Genomic DNA, 15,148 nt, shown 5'->3' on the forward strand with positions numbered 1-15,148 from the left:
TGTACACACTAGGCAACAGCACCTTAATATCAACCATATTTATGTAATTTGTGTTATATGGTGGAATATTTATAATTTGAGTCATTTGTATCTATTAGTTATATTTTATAACTTTGTAATATACTGTATTATTTAAGATTAAATATTTAGTTATTGTTGTCTTGGAGCAACTGTGACCACATTATTTCCTCAGGGAATCAAAGTATTCCAACTGATACCGCCACAGGTATGTCTTCTGGACCTCCTGCCTTTCCACTCTTCACCCTTTTCATCGCTGCCCACACTTCCTGATTTGTTAACATTTCTCCATTTATTCTCCTCCCTCAGATTTTCTTCATTCAGCAGCTCCTCAAAGTACTGGTTTCCCAGCACACTCTTCACTTACCCTTAATCAGTCTACATCCTTTCCAGCTCAAAATCTCCTAGCCAATTAATACAAGTCCTTTTCTCCTTCCTTAGTATCCACAGACATGCACACACACTTTTCTCTTCTAAAATAAGCTAATTCACTAGCAAACAGGTGAACAAAAAACGGAATCACAAACAACAATACATGCTTCAAATATTGCAATAACTTTATTAAGTGGTATGAATATTTTGTTTAAAAATGCAAAATTGCGGAAAGACCATACGTTCACAGTTTAATGAGTTCCCTTTGAATTGCCAACGTTAAGATTTAATTAGAAAAAAAAAAAAAAAGGACAGGGTTTATCATAAACACTAGAAATGTGTAATAGAGTATCAAAATCATGCTTAATAAAAACCATTAATTGCCCGTTCAGTCTAATAATGAATTATAAAATATAGATATTAATATTACAATTGTATTTGCAAAGATACAAAAAAACCAAAAGCACAAACTGCAAAAGGCATCGAGGAGCAAATGCAGATCAGTTGAGCTGCTACATTCGGGGTGTGTGAACGTGTACATGCGAATAAATGGCGGGGTTACACCTTCTTGTATACATTACTAGAAAATGACAAAAAAAACCAAAAAACAAGACAACTGCTGAACTGCACACCTTCCAATTAAACCCGAAAGCAAATGTGTGATAGAAAAAAAACAAAACAAAAACCTGATGTGATTTAAAATGTCCGGCTTTGGGAATGTTAAATAATGTACTCATACATACTATTTATATATATATTTATAAAATATATATAAAGTGCACATTGGAGATGTACAAAGGCGCCATTTAAAAAAGAAAAAAGAAAAAGAGAGAAAGTGTATTGCTCTCCAGCTGTGGAAAATTGTGCTCTAAAAACCTTTATGGCACTTTTAAAAAGAAAAAAAAAAGGAGGGGGGGGGGAGGTTTGGCAGCAACATTAATCCCTGATTTGACTTCTAGGGGAATGATAAAGTATTAATTGAGTACAAGTTAATTTTCTTTTAAAACAAATGTATGTGTAGAGTGGGCTGGAATATAACTCAACTGCTCCTGAATATAAAAATTACAAAAAAATAAACAAAAAAAACAACAAGATTTTTTTTTTTTAAATTTCCCTGCCTTGCATTTTGCATTTTCCCCCCCATCCCGTATCAAAGTGTGACACAATAATAAAAGCTACCTCGGTGTCACGTCACAAACCGAAACACAGTTCATAGATACACAAACTCAACATAAGAAATCGGTAAAGACACAATTTCATTGCTTCTACCCTTAAACCGACCGAGTGGCGTCTTTTTCCTCACCGACACATTAATGCCCCTGTGCAGCAACTTTCACATTTCTGAATGAAAACATAAAAACACTTCACTGACTGAAACTGCCCACTAGACTGTTAAAACCCAAGAGTACACGAAACCAAGGCTGAGCTGCTTTTAATAAGAGAGTGTATGTACAAGAGAAAGCGAGCGTTAGCAACCTGTCATCACTTCATGATCTGAGCTTGTAGAGGCAGATGAGGTGTGTGGTGTGTTTGTTTTTTTAATTATAGCAGACCCCGAAGGAGGAAGTTGGCACGAGTGTTTTAAAAAGAAAAAAAAGAAAAAAAAGAAAAGAAGAAAAGCTGAAGTATCTATGACACAATGCACAGTAGGCGTGATAGGATACATTCTGGAACGTTTCACATTGTATTGGCGTAGCGAGCAAAATAACATGTATTTGTAAGTGTGTGTCCAAGTCCCAAACGTTTACTTGAATGCATGTGAAACAAAAAGCTTTAAAGCTGGAGATCATGTTGCGCTGAGAAGCTTGTGAGCATGCCATGTGGCTTGCACAGACTGAACTGCTGTTTTGGTTGTGTAGCCACAAGAGGGCGCTGCTCTCAGGCCAGCTGAGGAGCTGCAAGCAAAAAGGAAAGCTGATCAGAGGTTTGGTACAGCTACCATATTTCTATAAAAATGAGCTGGTCTTAAATGTGTGAGCTGGCAACCAGCTTTGTTTGTTTTTTTCTCTCTTCTTTGGCTTAATGAGGTGAAAGGGTTTAAACATTAACCCTGAGGAAACATTTCCTCACTCCCTGTCGCAGTCCAGGTAAGGCCAGCCATTTCATTTTAAAGTCAAAGTGGTGTAGTCCAACACTGAACCCAGCACAGAGTTGCATTCAAGTTGCACGGCAGAGGGTTTCACACTAGGAGGTGTCGTTTCTTGTGTAAAGCCAGGTGGTCAGAGCGGGAGAAGCTGCGGTCACAGTCGGGACAGTGGAACGGTTTGACTCCCGTGTGCTTGCGGTAGTGTCTCGTCAGCTCGTCTGAACGGGCGAACTTCCACGTGCAGCCTTCCCAGCTGCACCTGTAGGGTTTCTCCCCTGCAAAGAGAGGAAATTACACGAGGTTTGTTAGAAGATGTCAAAAAGTTTAAGGCTTCTGGAAAAGCACGGCTGGTATATGAATCAAGGCTCACCTGTGTGTGTCCTGCGGTGTGCTTTGAGGTGGGAGCTCTTGGTGTACACTTTGTCGCAGCCGCTGAAGTCACAGCGGTGAATCCTCCGTTTTTTCAGTGTGTCAGGTGAATCAGCAGGGAAAGGGTGCCTTGTGCCCGAGTGGACTATTACTGATGGGTTGTTACCCCTAAAAGAAACACACAAAGGGTAGAAAAAGATTTTAAACGCTGGTGCTTTGTCCATCTTTGTCTAATGTTGCCAGCAGAGGGAGCAAAAGTCCTCTCTTATGACACTGAAACCCAAAGTTTAACTTGGCTTCAATGCACTAACAACTTCTGCCAGGCAGGAAGCTGAAAAACCCGCCTTTTCCAGTCAGCCACACCTTTGCCTTGCCCTGTCAACCTCTGTCAATCAATGTTTATAAATTTATCCTTGACCAACTCCAGGAGACTGAAAACTGTCAAACAGCAGGTGAATCTGCTACACTGTTTCCAGTAAGAGCACGTTAAGTCCTGTTTCTTTGTGTGTGCAAACAAACACACAAAATGTACAAGTTTTACAGTTACAGAGAAGGAGTTGTCTTTCGTCACTGTGTGTGTGTGTGTGTGTGTGTGTGTGTGTGTGTGTGTGTGTGTGTGTGTGTGGCAGTTGAGAGCAGGTGTTGAGTGTTGAAACATGAATACCACACAGATCAATTCTGCATAAAGGAATGTGCAGAAAATCCCCTGTAACACACACACACACACACCCCTACTCTATGCAGCGTATAGAAACTGTACGTATATATTGTTTATGAGGATGTGTGTGTGCTTTGTTGACGAGATGTGATGACACACAAAGACGCACCCTCTTTTTTCCCTTTAGGGTCCAATTATTTCATGTTTGGCATGATGACAAGAGCAGCCTGTAAAGGGAACCGCCCTAACAGCCAAAGTAAAAAAAAAACAAGGTCTACTTCACTGCACACACACACACAAACACGGACACGGACATACACTAGCTGCCAGCAAGGGCTGACTATTACATGTGCATCCAACTTGCAATTATTTCTTCTGAGGAAAAACTTATTTTGCAGAGGGGAGGGGACCGGAGGAGGAAGGTAAGAAAGTGCAGGGGAGATGTTGGACAATGAACACAAAGCTTAATAAATAAATAAATCATAATAACAGTAATAATAATACCAGAAGCCTGTGAATGAGGGAAGGAGGAAGCAGAAGAGGAAAAAAAAACCAACAACAAAAACAGTAGGAAGAGGAATGAAGGTGGTAACAGGACCCAGATGGCTGGCATGAACTTGTGACATCTTAGATAAGGAAAGAAATAAAAGAGCTTCTAATGTGAGGCGTGGCTATTGGGCCTGATGGAAAATAAAAGGATAAATATTCCTCTGTACTTCCCCAGTGGCCGAAACTCTATTAGTGAGACAAAAGAATAAAACAGACAACAATAAATAGCCTGATGGTGACACAAACCCGAGCAAATATACACTCTAGGTTCTTGCTTCTGTGAAGAGCACTGCGCTTTAAAGACAAAAAAAATAAATTAATTAAATTATGGCTCCACAAACATGAAGGAAACAGAACTGACTCAGGCTGGAGACAGATCATTTTCTAATGTGTTATCAAGCTGATGATAAAATACATTTGGAAACAAAAAGTTTGTTTTATGACTTGGAAATGGAGCCAAATTTTAACAATTATGTTCCATCAGAGTGAGGTAAGCTCTAAAATTTCGGATATAACCAGTAAGTTCACGCAGTTCGGTCAGTGTTTTTCTTTTTTTCCCCCTAGTCACACAAGGCTCTTACTGGCTGCCCGCTAATGAGAACCACGCCGCCCTGATCCCGGGACTGCCCCAGAAACCGACATGGCTCAAACTACAGTGACAGTCATATCTTATGACAGGACTCTCTAATAACAAGACTGCAGGTTGGATTCCTTTGCATATGTGATGATCTCGACAACATGCTTTTGTTTTAAACACGCAGAACAAAAGTTCAGATTAGGGAGCAGAGAATAAGAGCTTCGGGAGCAGGAAGCGAATCAAAAACGCTAGGGAAACAGGAGTGTGGAGTCAGGGGACGTGAAGTGTGTGGCCACCACCAGCGTGAGGAAAACAGAAGGAGCTGTCACAACTCTCTGACCACTGAGTCCACACAAAACTCGCTAGCTTAGAGTGTTGTCATGTTACTTACTCGTACTCGCGTGGCATCGCTCTGACTGATGACTTCTCGTGACTGCTGGGGTCATGAGCGGGTTCAGTCTCGATTTTGATTGGCTTGTGCAGGTCATGGGTATCACTTCGCGGCTCCAGAGGCTTCGTTGGGTGAACTGGGTAGGGATGAAACAATGTGTGAGCTGACAGTATGATCAGGTCTAAATCACATTCATAATTAATATTTTAAAATAAATAAATAAATCAGGCATTTAAGGTCCCCAGAGGATAAATCCTATCAGTGTGGCTTTTTCCTTACAGTTTCTTCTAGCACCATCACAAGGTCATAGTTTAGACTGAAACCTCTCTTCTCAGCCTTTTGGACCAGTCAGGTTTAAACACTTCCACTATATTTTTTGTGTTTTTGCTACTTTAGAAGTTCTTCTAGGAAAGGCCACGGCAAACAAACTGGTAGCCGTATGTTGTGTGTCTGTCTCTGTGACAGGTCAGAGACTTCTGCGGATCACAGTGGCAAACAGCTGATTGCCCCCCCCCTCCAAAAAAAAGAAAAGAAGAAAAAAAGGTGCTATTCTAAGAACAGAGGGAATGAAAAACATTTCCTCATTATCAGTAAAAGATTTTTGCAAATTTAACAAGAAAATGCCACAAAGTGATGTGATTTAAATGCAGTAACAACATGAAATGGATACATTTCACGATGACTCCTGCACTGATGTGTTTTTAATGTGATTCTCTAATGACTTCTTGTTTTGTTTTTAGCTTCACGTACAGTTGCAGCACAAACACTGAACTGCAGGGACAAAAGCATAAAATTAGCTCTCACCTATCTTGGGCTCCCAGCTCCTGAAAGGGTCATCGTCGCTGCTGACAGGTGAGTTCATCATTATTGGCTGGTTCAGCAAATGTGGCTGGTAATAGGGGAGAATGGGCAGAGGCAGTACGATCTGAGAAACCATGATCTGTGACTTTGGGATGACCCCGGGGCCCCCCGGAGACACAATGGTGGCACATGGAAGGGAGGAAGTGGGCGGCGGGAGAGCGTGGGAGGGCGAGGAGCGCAACTGAGTGTGTGGGGGCGAGTTGCGGGAAGAGGTGCGGCTCGCCGAGCTGTAAGGCGAGGCAGGGGAGCTGCGAGGGGATGCCGGGGTCGACGCAGAGGAGCAGGGAGGGGACTTGGAAGATGAGTGCTTGTTGACAGACAGGTCCACGGGCTCCATCTGGGTGTGCGTGAGCCCGCTCGGGATGTGAGACTGGGACAGGGGGTGCATTCTGTAGAAGGGCGACGGATGGGGGAAGATCACTCCAGGATAGAACGGCTGTGAAAGAGAGGATGTAGAGAGAAGAGGAAGCAGTAAAAGGGGGACAAAAGAGCAGAGGGTTAAAAATTTCCGTTCTGCTTTGAATAGCAGGGAAAACATGTTTTTGCCACACAAACAATTACAGCCAGCCAAAAAATTTAAACACAGCTCTGTTTGGGAGCAGATAACTGTTCTGTCTCAGAATACAGTGTGTGTGTTCATTAGCCCACTGCCTGGCAGTGTGCGTAGCTATTGTTTGCAAATGTCCACTGTACATTAGCCTGTTTGTCCAGGAAGAGCTGGAATGTGGGAACCAGTCTGTCTAGACACGTATAGGTGTGTGTGTGTGTGTGTGTGTGTGTGTGTGTGTGTGTGTGTGTGTGTGTGTGTGTAGGAGTTGCTGTTTGGCATCAAAAACATGTCCAGGCATGATAATGTGAGTACACGTACACGCACACATGTACACGCACACACGCGTACATGCGCGCACACACCTTACCGGCTGAATGTCTGTCTTCGGAGGGTAATCATACATCAGCATGGCTGCACACGCCAGACTCCTGCAGAATACACACATCAGCACCAAAAATCAATACACAGGGAAGACATTTACATACTCAGCTCACACTCTTAATAATAATTTACTTTATGCACCAATGCAACATTGTAGAAACACTTACTCAAACATTTGTCACCTCTGTACTTAAAGTACTGAAAGCAAAAGGACACATCCTTCAGATAATGCACTCCCAATCACACTCCCCTGTGTGAGTATAAGTGACCCCCCCCCCAAAAAAAGAGACAAAGACACACACACAAAAAAAACCAAACAAGACAAAAACGGTAGAGAACCCAAATCTGAGGTCATAATTAATGGTCAGAATAAAGTAGAAGAATAATTCTGTCAAATTTTTTCTTTTCTCTCACAGTTTAAAATTTTAAATATAGCCATGTGTGAACTTCAACAGAGTCTCAACATGAATGCTAACGAGCACCTACAGCTGCAGACTTTCCTTTGTCTGCTGCCTGACTGACAAAACTCCAACCACTGCAGCTTGTCCTCCTTCACAGGAGGGTGGACCATGCTGCACCACGGGCTTAAAGTCTTGGCGCTTGGCCAGCAAGCCCAAGTCTGGCATCAAGGTGGAGTGTTTTCTAAATCGCACTTTGTCATGCCCCTCACCCAGGACCAATTTGCCTTGGGAGACCCTACCAGGGGCACGCTGCCCCCGACAACATAGCTCCTGGGATCATTTGGGCACGCAAACCCCTCCACCACGATAAGGTGGCGATTCATGGAGGAGACTGAAGAGTCATTCAGGATAGGGCTCAGGGCAGAGCAGCTCCTCTGCATCAAAACAAGACGGATCTTGTGGTCAGAGCGCCTGAAAACGGATAAGCAGATACCCTTAGTTACATATAGCCCCGACGTCCACATTGTTCATGTATCTTCTTCTTATGGCAAGACACTGCCACACCAAAACACACATTTTGTGACGTAATGAAAAATAAATCACATTAAGTAGAGGGAATGATGTGACAGGGTCTGTATTTAAGTAAAGGAGACCGCGAGGGCACGATCAACGTTGGTTCAGCCCCAGACGTATTTTTTTTCCTGTCAAACTTGACACATCATCTCCTCTTTTTTCACCGCTCAGTCATGTTTTCAAACACGTACTCTCCGTTTGACAGATAGCGCTGTACCAGGGGCACAGCACCTACAGCTGCAGACTTTCCTTTGTCTGCTGCCTGACTGACAAAACTCCAACCACTGCAGCTTGTCCTCCTCCACAGGAGGTTGGACCATGCTGCAGTGTAAATTAAAGGGACTGGGGTATTTTTACGAGAATGCAACCAGTTGCAGGTGTGATGCAGCTAGAAACTGCCCCATATCTGAGAAATGGGACACACACACACACACACACACACACACACACACACACACACACACACACCACCTAAAAGCTTGTCGAGTATTTTGGATCAAAAGCGTGTGAGGTTTCAAAGGTGTTTCCAGTTACCTTGGCTTTGAATGGCCAGGTGCAGCTGGGATGACTCTGCTTGTGCTACATGAGGGTGTTTATTAGCTTCTTTGTGTGCTTGTGTGTGTGCGCGTCTGCTGATGCATTAAGGCAACATGAACTGTCAAAGAATGTACCCTGAGGGAGTCTGTGTGTGTGTGACCTGATTAAAGTCCACAGTCTGAAGACAAGTTAGCCTTTAATTATTAACAAATGGGCAAGAACACAAGTCATTACACCCTAGCGCACACATATAGGAATGCAGACACACACACACACGCGCACACACAGAGTCCAGATGGGGAGCAGACCAATGGTGAAGCAGGATGCTCACTAGCTGGATCAGGAAGGGTGTGAACATGACGACTGAAGCCTCACCCTTTGCCCGGCTCCAAAGAAACAAAGAGCCTACCATCAGGTGGGAACTGTGTGTGTTTTGAGGGCGTGTTTTCTAATCCGGGTTTGTATTGTACTGTAGTTCAACTTGAGGTCAAGCAGTTGTTCTATTGTCATTGTAAATCACACATTAAGGTGACAATGAGACCAAGTATGAAACACAAACAGACAGATTCTGAATTAAAAAAAAAAGGAAGAAAAACAAAATCACTGGCAAAACCCCCCAAAAGAAGAACAGATTAAGTAAAAGAAAGCAGCAAATACCTGCTGTGTATTAAAGAAGCAGAAGGTCTGCCAGAAACAAACACACACAATAAACAAAATCCCATCTGCGAACAAGGTGTCACTGATGAAAAACATCAGAAACCGCGACCAGAAAATGTTCTGGTCCCAAACGTCACAAACATGCACGACAATGTCCCAAAGTGCAAGATGACATTTTTAAATAGTTATTGTCTCATGCCACGTCCACATCACCACAATATTAAGCAAACCTTATTTTCCCTTTATACTTACTGTAGATTTGTAATTCTATACCAGTTAAATTGTCAGTTATATCCTGTTATATACAAACTACATAGATGTACTTAATAGTGGAAGAAGCTCCTTTCAGCTGCTTGTTAAGCAGTTGCCACAGCAGATGGATCTGCATGTTTGATTTGGCACAGATTTTACACCGGATGCCGTTCCTGACGTAACCCTCCTATTTATCCGAGCTCGGGACTGACACTCGCTTGCATTCGGCTGAGTTCATGTCTCCTCCGGATCTTGAGCATACGATCACAGAGCCAGGTTTCAGTGATTAGCGTCACTATCAGTACCTCACCAAATGTGTAAGGTCACCAAAGTCTAATCAGTTTATCCCCGAGTTCAAGTCTATGTTTGTGCCAAATGTGACAAAATCTCCTTCAGGTGTTCTTCGGATATCGTCGGGGGCCACGGTACCCTCAATCTTTGCCAATTCTAATCATTAAATCCTTGAATCCAAGTGAACATTTGAGCCAAATTTGGAGAAATTCCCTCAAGGCACTCAAGAGATATTTAATTTATGAGAATGGATCGGAAAACTGGAAAATGTTATGCTGTCACCAGTGCAAGGCAGGCACGAGTAACTCAGAGGCTCCTTTAGGCTCTGTCATACAGGAAGTGTTAATTATCTTTTGACTTCAGGGCTGGGCTGGTGTGGGCTGTGTACGCCTGTAAGTGAGAACATGTATATTCACAAGCAAAGTGTTCAGAGCCTCACTTATCTGGCTTCATCTCTCACTGAACAACATGTGCATCGCTCAGTGCATGTTAAATTCTTTGGAAGAATGCGTGCAGTGACAGGAAAATGCTGCTCTCAGAGTTCACCTGTCAAACATACAGTCTTGCATTTTCTCTTTCATTAACACTTTTGCACGACAGACACGAAAACGAGTTCTTGGCAGCTGGTTAGTTGGCCACAGGTACGAGTAAACGCAGGGGAGAATTTGGCCGATGGTGCCAGAGCCTGGTGTCGTTCAGCAGGAACGGAAAATAATTCACGTTATTTGCTTTAATCCAAAGACAGGCGTGTGCCTAGTGGTTGGGTTTTACCACACAGGAAAATGAACAGAAAGGAGTCATCAGATAACGTGTGACAGCAGGATGGCAAGCAGAGGAGGGAGAAACTTTCCCTCTGGGTGTCTCATGAAAGAATAAGCACAATGAGTCGCACAAACGTAACAATCACAGGAAAGAAATTTCACTCAGCCGTGCAGCATCTTCCTCAGTGGCCACAAGGCCTCAGCAGATTAGAGATAAACTGCAGCTGGAGCAGCATTTCTGATAACTGAATTAACCGTTTAAGAAGCTTCCACATGAATTTCTACGAAATTGAACTGACATGCTCAAGGACAGGAATTTATTGCCTTTCCAGGTAAAAACAAACAAACAAACCAAACTCCTGCATCATCACGATAAATAATTCGCCCTAGTTGGGCTAGGTTTTTTTTTTTTTTTTTTTTTTTTACACTACTGGGTTTGAGTTTGTGCATGTCCGCAAATATTGTCCTTCTAGGTCAGTGGAACTACTGTGTATTCAGCCCCAACCCACTCTGCAAACACCTTCTACACCCCTCTTTTTGCATCTCCACCCCTGGACTCTTCTCCACTCGCTCCCCAGCAATCGCTCATGTCTTTACTACTGTATTTATCTGAACCGCACACCACCCCACACTCTTATTCTCTCCCCCTCTGTGAATGATATAAAACAACATGACTGAAGGGGAAAATATTGTGGCTTGGACTCCCTGGCTACACACACACACACACACACACACACGTTTCTGCTAGCTCAACAGAATACACACACTAAATCACTAAAAGGACCAAATTATTACAGACACGCACACATACTGGAACACACGCAGACAAAAGCTGGCCGGCACACACACAGTCTCTCTCTAATGGCAACAGGCTGGAGATGATGAGATCACCAGAGAGACCAAAAACCTCCAGACAACATCTTTGTCCAAGAACATGCCACAATACACTCACACACATTTTCAGCCTAGCATCTTCTAGCGTCTTCAAAATCTTTACCCCCTCTTCACCCAAGTCATTCTCACCTTGTGACAATCCTGTAATGCTTCATGTTGTGACATCAGTCAACTCAAGGAGAACCTCACATACAAACTCACTACCTATTCACACTCTTCAGGGAAGGCGCCCATTAGTCTTAATTTAACATCCTAATTGCATGACTCATCCAGGTACTCATCCAATATTATTCCAACATTTAACTTTTCCCTTTCCTGACCTCTCCCTAAAGTACTCTTTCATTGCGCCACACTTCTTCTGTTGCCCCTCACTCATTCCAATTTATTCCCTCTTTCAAGCTCTCACTCCCAAGTGTAGCCCCTTGCTCCCTGCTTTCAACCCTTACCTCACTTCCTGCTCATGACTCCCCTAATAACCCAGCACATGCTCCAATTTTGACTCCTCTCGCTTTAAGGCCCTTGCTTACCCCCAAACTCCCCCCCCCCCATTCCTCTTATTTTGGCTTCCCATTCCCTCATCTGAGCCACCCAGCCCACTTCTCGTATTTTTACGCCCCCAAAGACACACACACACACATATGGGCATGCAGTCCCCCTGAGCTCCTCTCAACTAGACTATGAGGCTGCAGGCCTGCAGACCTCGGGGGGGGGGGGCCATCAGCAGGGGAGAGGAAACAGGATCCATCATCTCAGAAACACACACACAGAAATATGGACACACACATTTAAAGACACACCAGACTCATCTGGTCGCGAGGCTCAAACACTGACAGAGACACACACGCGCACCTCAAGTCGAACTTGACGGGGCGCGCGAGAGAATGCGCAGCGTTTTGAGGCTTTCCAGACAACTGAGGACAGAGGGAAGGAGAGAACAAGAGGAGAGGGAGAGAAGCGGAAGCCCTTAGAGTTTAGTCTGACTGTTATTATTTCCACACTGCGTGATGGGTCGGGGGGTGCACAGAGGAGAAGGAGGTGGAGGAGGAGGAAGAGGAGAGCGAAGCCAAAAGGGGGGTGCTGCTGCAGGGGGCCTGCGGTTTCCTGTTTGACTCCACACACACATATTACACCTCCCTAGTCTGAGAGAAGAGAGGTGGGGTGGGGGGCTGGAAGGAGAGACAGGGCAAAGAAAACAGCCGCTCTGACCAAACTATGTCAAAATGGAAGTGGAAAGAACAGGGCAGAGAGAGAAATGGGGAAGAAAATGAAGTGGGTTTCAACCAAAATATGACAAAACTTCAATGAACCTCAAACATGGGGGGGTGGGGGGCAGTAAAGAAGGAGCTACACAGTGGCTCAATCCAGTGGTTTGAACACACAAGTGTTTGGTGTGCGTTTGTGCTCTAACGTGGCTGTGTTTAAGCATCCGTGTCCTGTCACTCTGCAAACTTGTGCAACTAGTCACAGCTTTTCACATTTATGGCTGCCTGTGGAGCAACGTGTCCTTATTTCCTCAACTTCTCATGGAGAATCACCAACTACTCAACATCCACCCGTTTAATGTTTAGCCCTAATGTTCCCTAGGACATGCCCTTTGAGCAGAGTGCGCGTGCATATGTGTGTGCGTGTGTACACACAGTCTTGCGCATTTTGTTCCACCAGATAACATCAGCATGTTGATTCAGGAAAAAAGGCGTAGGGATGGGTGGAGTATTTGGGGCGTGTGTGCGTGTTTGTGCTGCCCTAACTGCACTAATGCCAGACAAATAAACAGGTAATACACAAACGGAACAGCGACTCATCCGTTTTTTTCTGCTCTACAGTGAAACAAAAGTACAAACTTCAGGCAACAGGGAGGGGAGAGATGTCGCCCTCATTCCACCCATCCACCCCCCACATCTCTCTCCCTCTCTCCTCCCGTCTTTCTCTCTCTCTCCAGGCTCTAAACAGGATAAGGGCTTCATATGCCAAGTGGAATGTGTGACGCAAGCCTCAGCCTTGAAACAAAGCACAGGAAACGGGGAGAGACAGAGAAACACAGAGGGAGAGTACAAAAGAGATGTGTATTGTAAAGAATGCAGTGACACAACAGGACTGAAACAACATCTCAGGTGTGACAGTTTGGGGAAAAAAAAAAACAATCAGATGCCCTCTCCTTCACCCTCACCCACACACACCTGTCACATATTTTCCCATCTGTAACTGAACTCAGCACAGACACACAGCAAAATCTGAGGCTCATCTTTCAAATCACTGCTCTATTCTGCATCACCGTCAGCCTCTACAGTTTCACAATCTGACCTATGAATAACTGAGTCATGTGCGCAATAATCAGCAATAAATATGATAGTCCTTATGATTCATTTCACTTGATGAGCCCAGCAAACACCCATTTCTCAAAATGTTGCCGTTTTCCTTATATGGAAATATTTCTTCCCCCCAACTCACATTAAAAAAAAAAAAAGTGAATCCATTTTTAAATAAATAATCTAAAATGTACTTCTCAAAACTTACTAAATGTAACAGAATAAAAAAAACGAGGTAGTAATTAGTAGATAAAAAGGGTCCCCAAGTAATAACTTTACTATAATCTACATCTATACAACAAAGAAATAACATATCGTATTATTTGATGATGGGGGAAAAAGACACATATACAAATAAACCCACATTTATGTTAATTAACAACAGCCTGAGTTTTTAAAAGGCTCTGAAAGCCCAAAATAGCATCGTCTCTCCGTGACTTGTAACAGCCTAAAGTCGGGTTACATAAGTTACAGCCAGTGTTGAGCTCATTAATCATTAATCAATAAATTAAGAAGAACAACGTTCACAAATGTCAGTGTTATAGGAGGATAAATTAAGCAAGCATGCTGATCCCCGAAATTTGAAGGCACGGAACAGAAAACAGCTGTGAGTAATTAACTAATTAATTAATCAAACCTCAAATTACGCACGAGCCGTCTGTTCTCATTAAAACCCCGACCCGCAAATTTAATTTATGGACTACTTCTCCCTGCTGTAATCTATTAGGAATAATAGTCTACATCAATCCCACTACCACATCCAGCTTTTATTAAAAGACCACGTTGCAATTACTGACTTTACCGCACATCCGATAGGAAATTTAGACCGTGCCGGGGTCAGCCTGTGAGGCAGCCCGGCGGACACAATACTGTCAAGAAGTCACCGAGTCAGACTTACCTCTCAGATGGGGTATACGGGCTGTTCCTGCAAGGAGAGACGGTGGTTACACGGCTGCCTTGCTGAAAGGCACAGGTTCCCTTCCCAGGGAGAAACTCAATTAGACTCTCCGCTGAAAAAGTGACGCAGGCGACGCTCGGTCCTCCGCTGTGTCACTGACATCAAGGAAAAAACAACAACAAGACGGTTCTGTGATCGATGGCTCCGTAAAACTTCCCCAAGTTACAAAACTCCTCTGTGTGTGTGTGTGTCTCACTGTGGCAGAGCATTTGTGTGAGTCCGCTTTTGTCGTTCACAAACCGCTGCTGTCACATGACCCGCCGTCTGTTCTCCGTGGGGTCGGGCCGCTGGGCGGGACCGGGGCGGGGTGGTCCAGATTATGTATCTATGTGTGTTTCTCTCTGTGTGTGTGTAATGCTAATTTCAAGTTTTAAACGCAAACAAACAACAATGTGATATGATTATGACGCTCCTACTACAACCTGAATGTATCTGAATAATTTTATATGACTGAATAGTGTATTTTTCAGAAATGGACAGAATAGAAACAAGTGAAAGAAACAGCCTATTAAGATTTTAATAGGCAAAACTGTACTTTGAAAGAACACACTTTTATTTATAATTAAAAGTACAAAAATATCAAAATCCTTAAAGTATGAAACTTAATTGTAAACTGAAAGAATTTTTCCAGCTATCAGTTAAATATTATTTTCTTAATATATAAAGCTTTTCCACTATTACAATTTTTATTTCATTATATTTTCAT

The 15,148-nt window shown here is 43.4% G+C and overlaps 1 protein-coding gene across 3 annotated transcripts; it reads right to left on the reverse strand.

The window, feature by feature from the left end:
* Window positions 1–580: 580 nt before the first annotated feature.
* klf3 (Kruppel like factor 3 (basic)) lies at window positions 581–14,683 on the reverse strand. 3 transcript variants are annotated; one of them, XM_063475310.1, is made up of 6 exons: window positions 14,383–14,683; window positions 6,799–6,859; window positions 5,825–6,317; window positions 5,021–5,156; window positions 2,847–3,013; window positions 581–2,751 (listed from the first exon to the last, which is right to left on the reverse strand). In XM_063475310.1, the coding sequence occupies exons 2-6, from the start codon at window positions 6,838–6,840 to the stop codon at window positions 2,570–2,572; spliced, it is 1,020 nt and encodes a 339-aa protein (XP_063331380.1). In that variant the 5' UTR covers window positions 6,841–6,859; window positions 14,383–14,683; the 3' UTR covers window positions 581–2,569. The 3 variants fall into 3 exon arrangements, with proteins under 3 accessions (XP_063331380.1, XP_065327322.1, XP_063331379.1); XM_065471250.1 differs by having other exon boundaries at window positions 6,794–6,859; XM_063475309.1 differs by lacking the exon at window positions 14,383–14,683 and having other exon boundaries at window positions 6,799–6,876.
* Between the last annotated feature and the right edge of the window lie 465 nt (window positions 14,684–15,148).

The sequence above is a fragment of the Pelmatolapia mariae genome, linkage group LG6 (genome assembly GCF_036321145.2).
Source record: "Pelmatolapia mariae isolate MD_Pm_ZW linkage group LG6, Pm_UMD_F_2, whole genome shotgun sequence".
Taxonomy (NCBI): domain Eukaryota; kingdom Metazoa; phylum Chordata; class Actinopteri; order Cichliformes; family Cichlidae; genus Pelmatolapia; species Pelmatolapia mariae.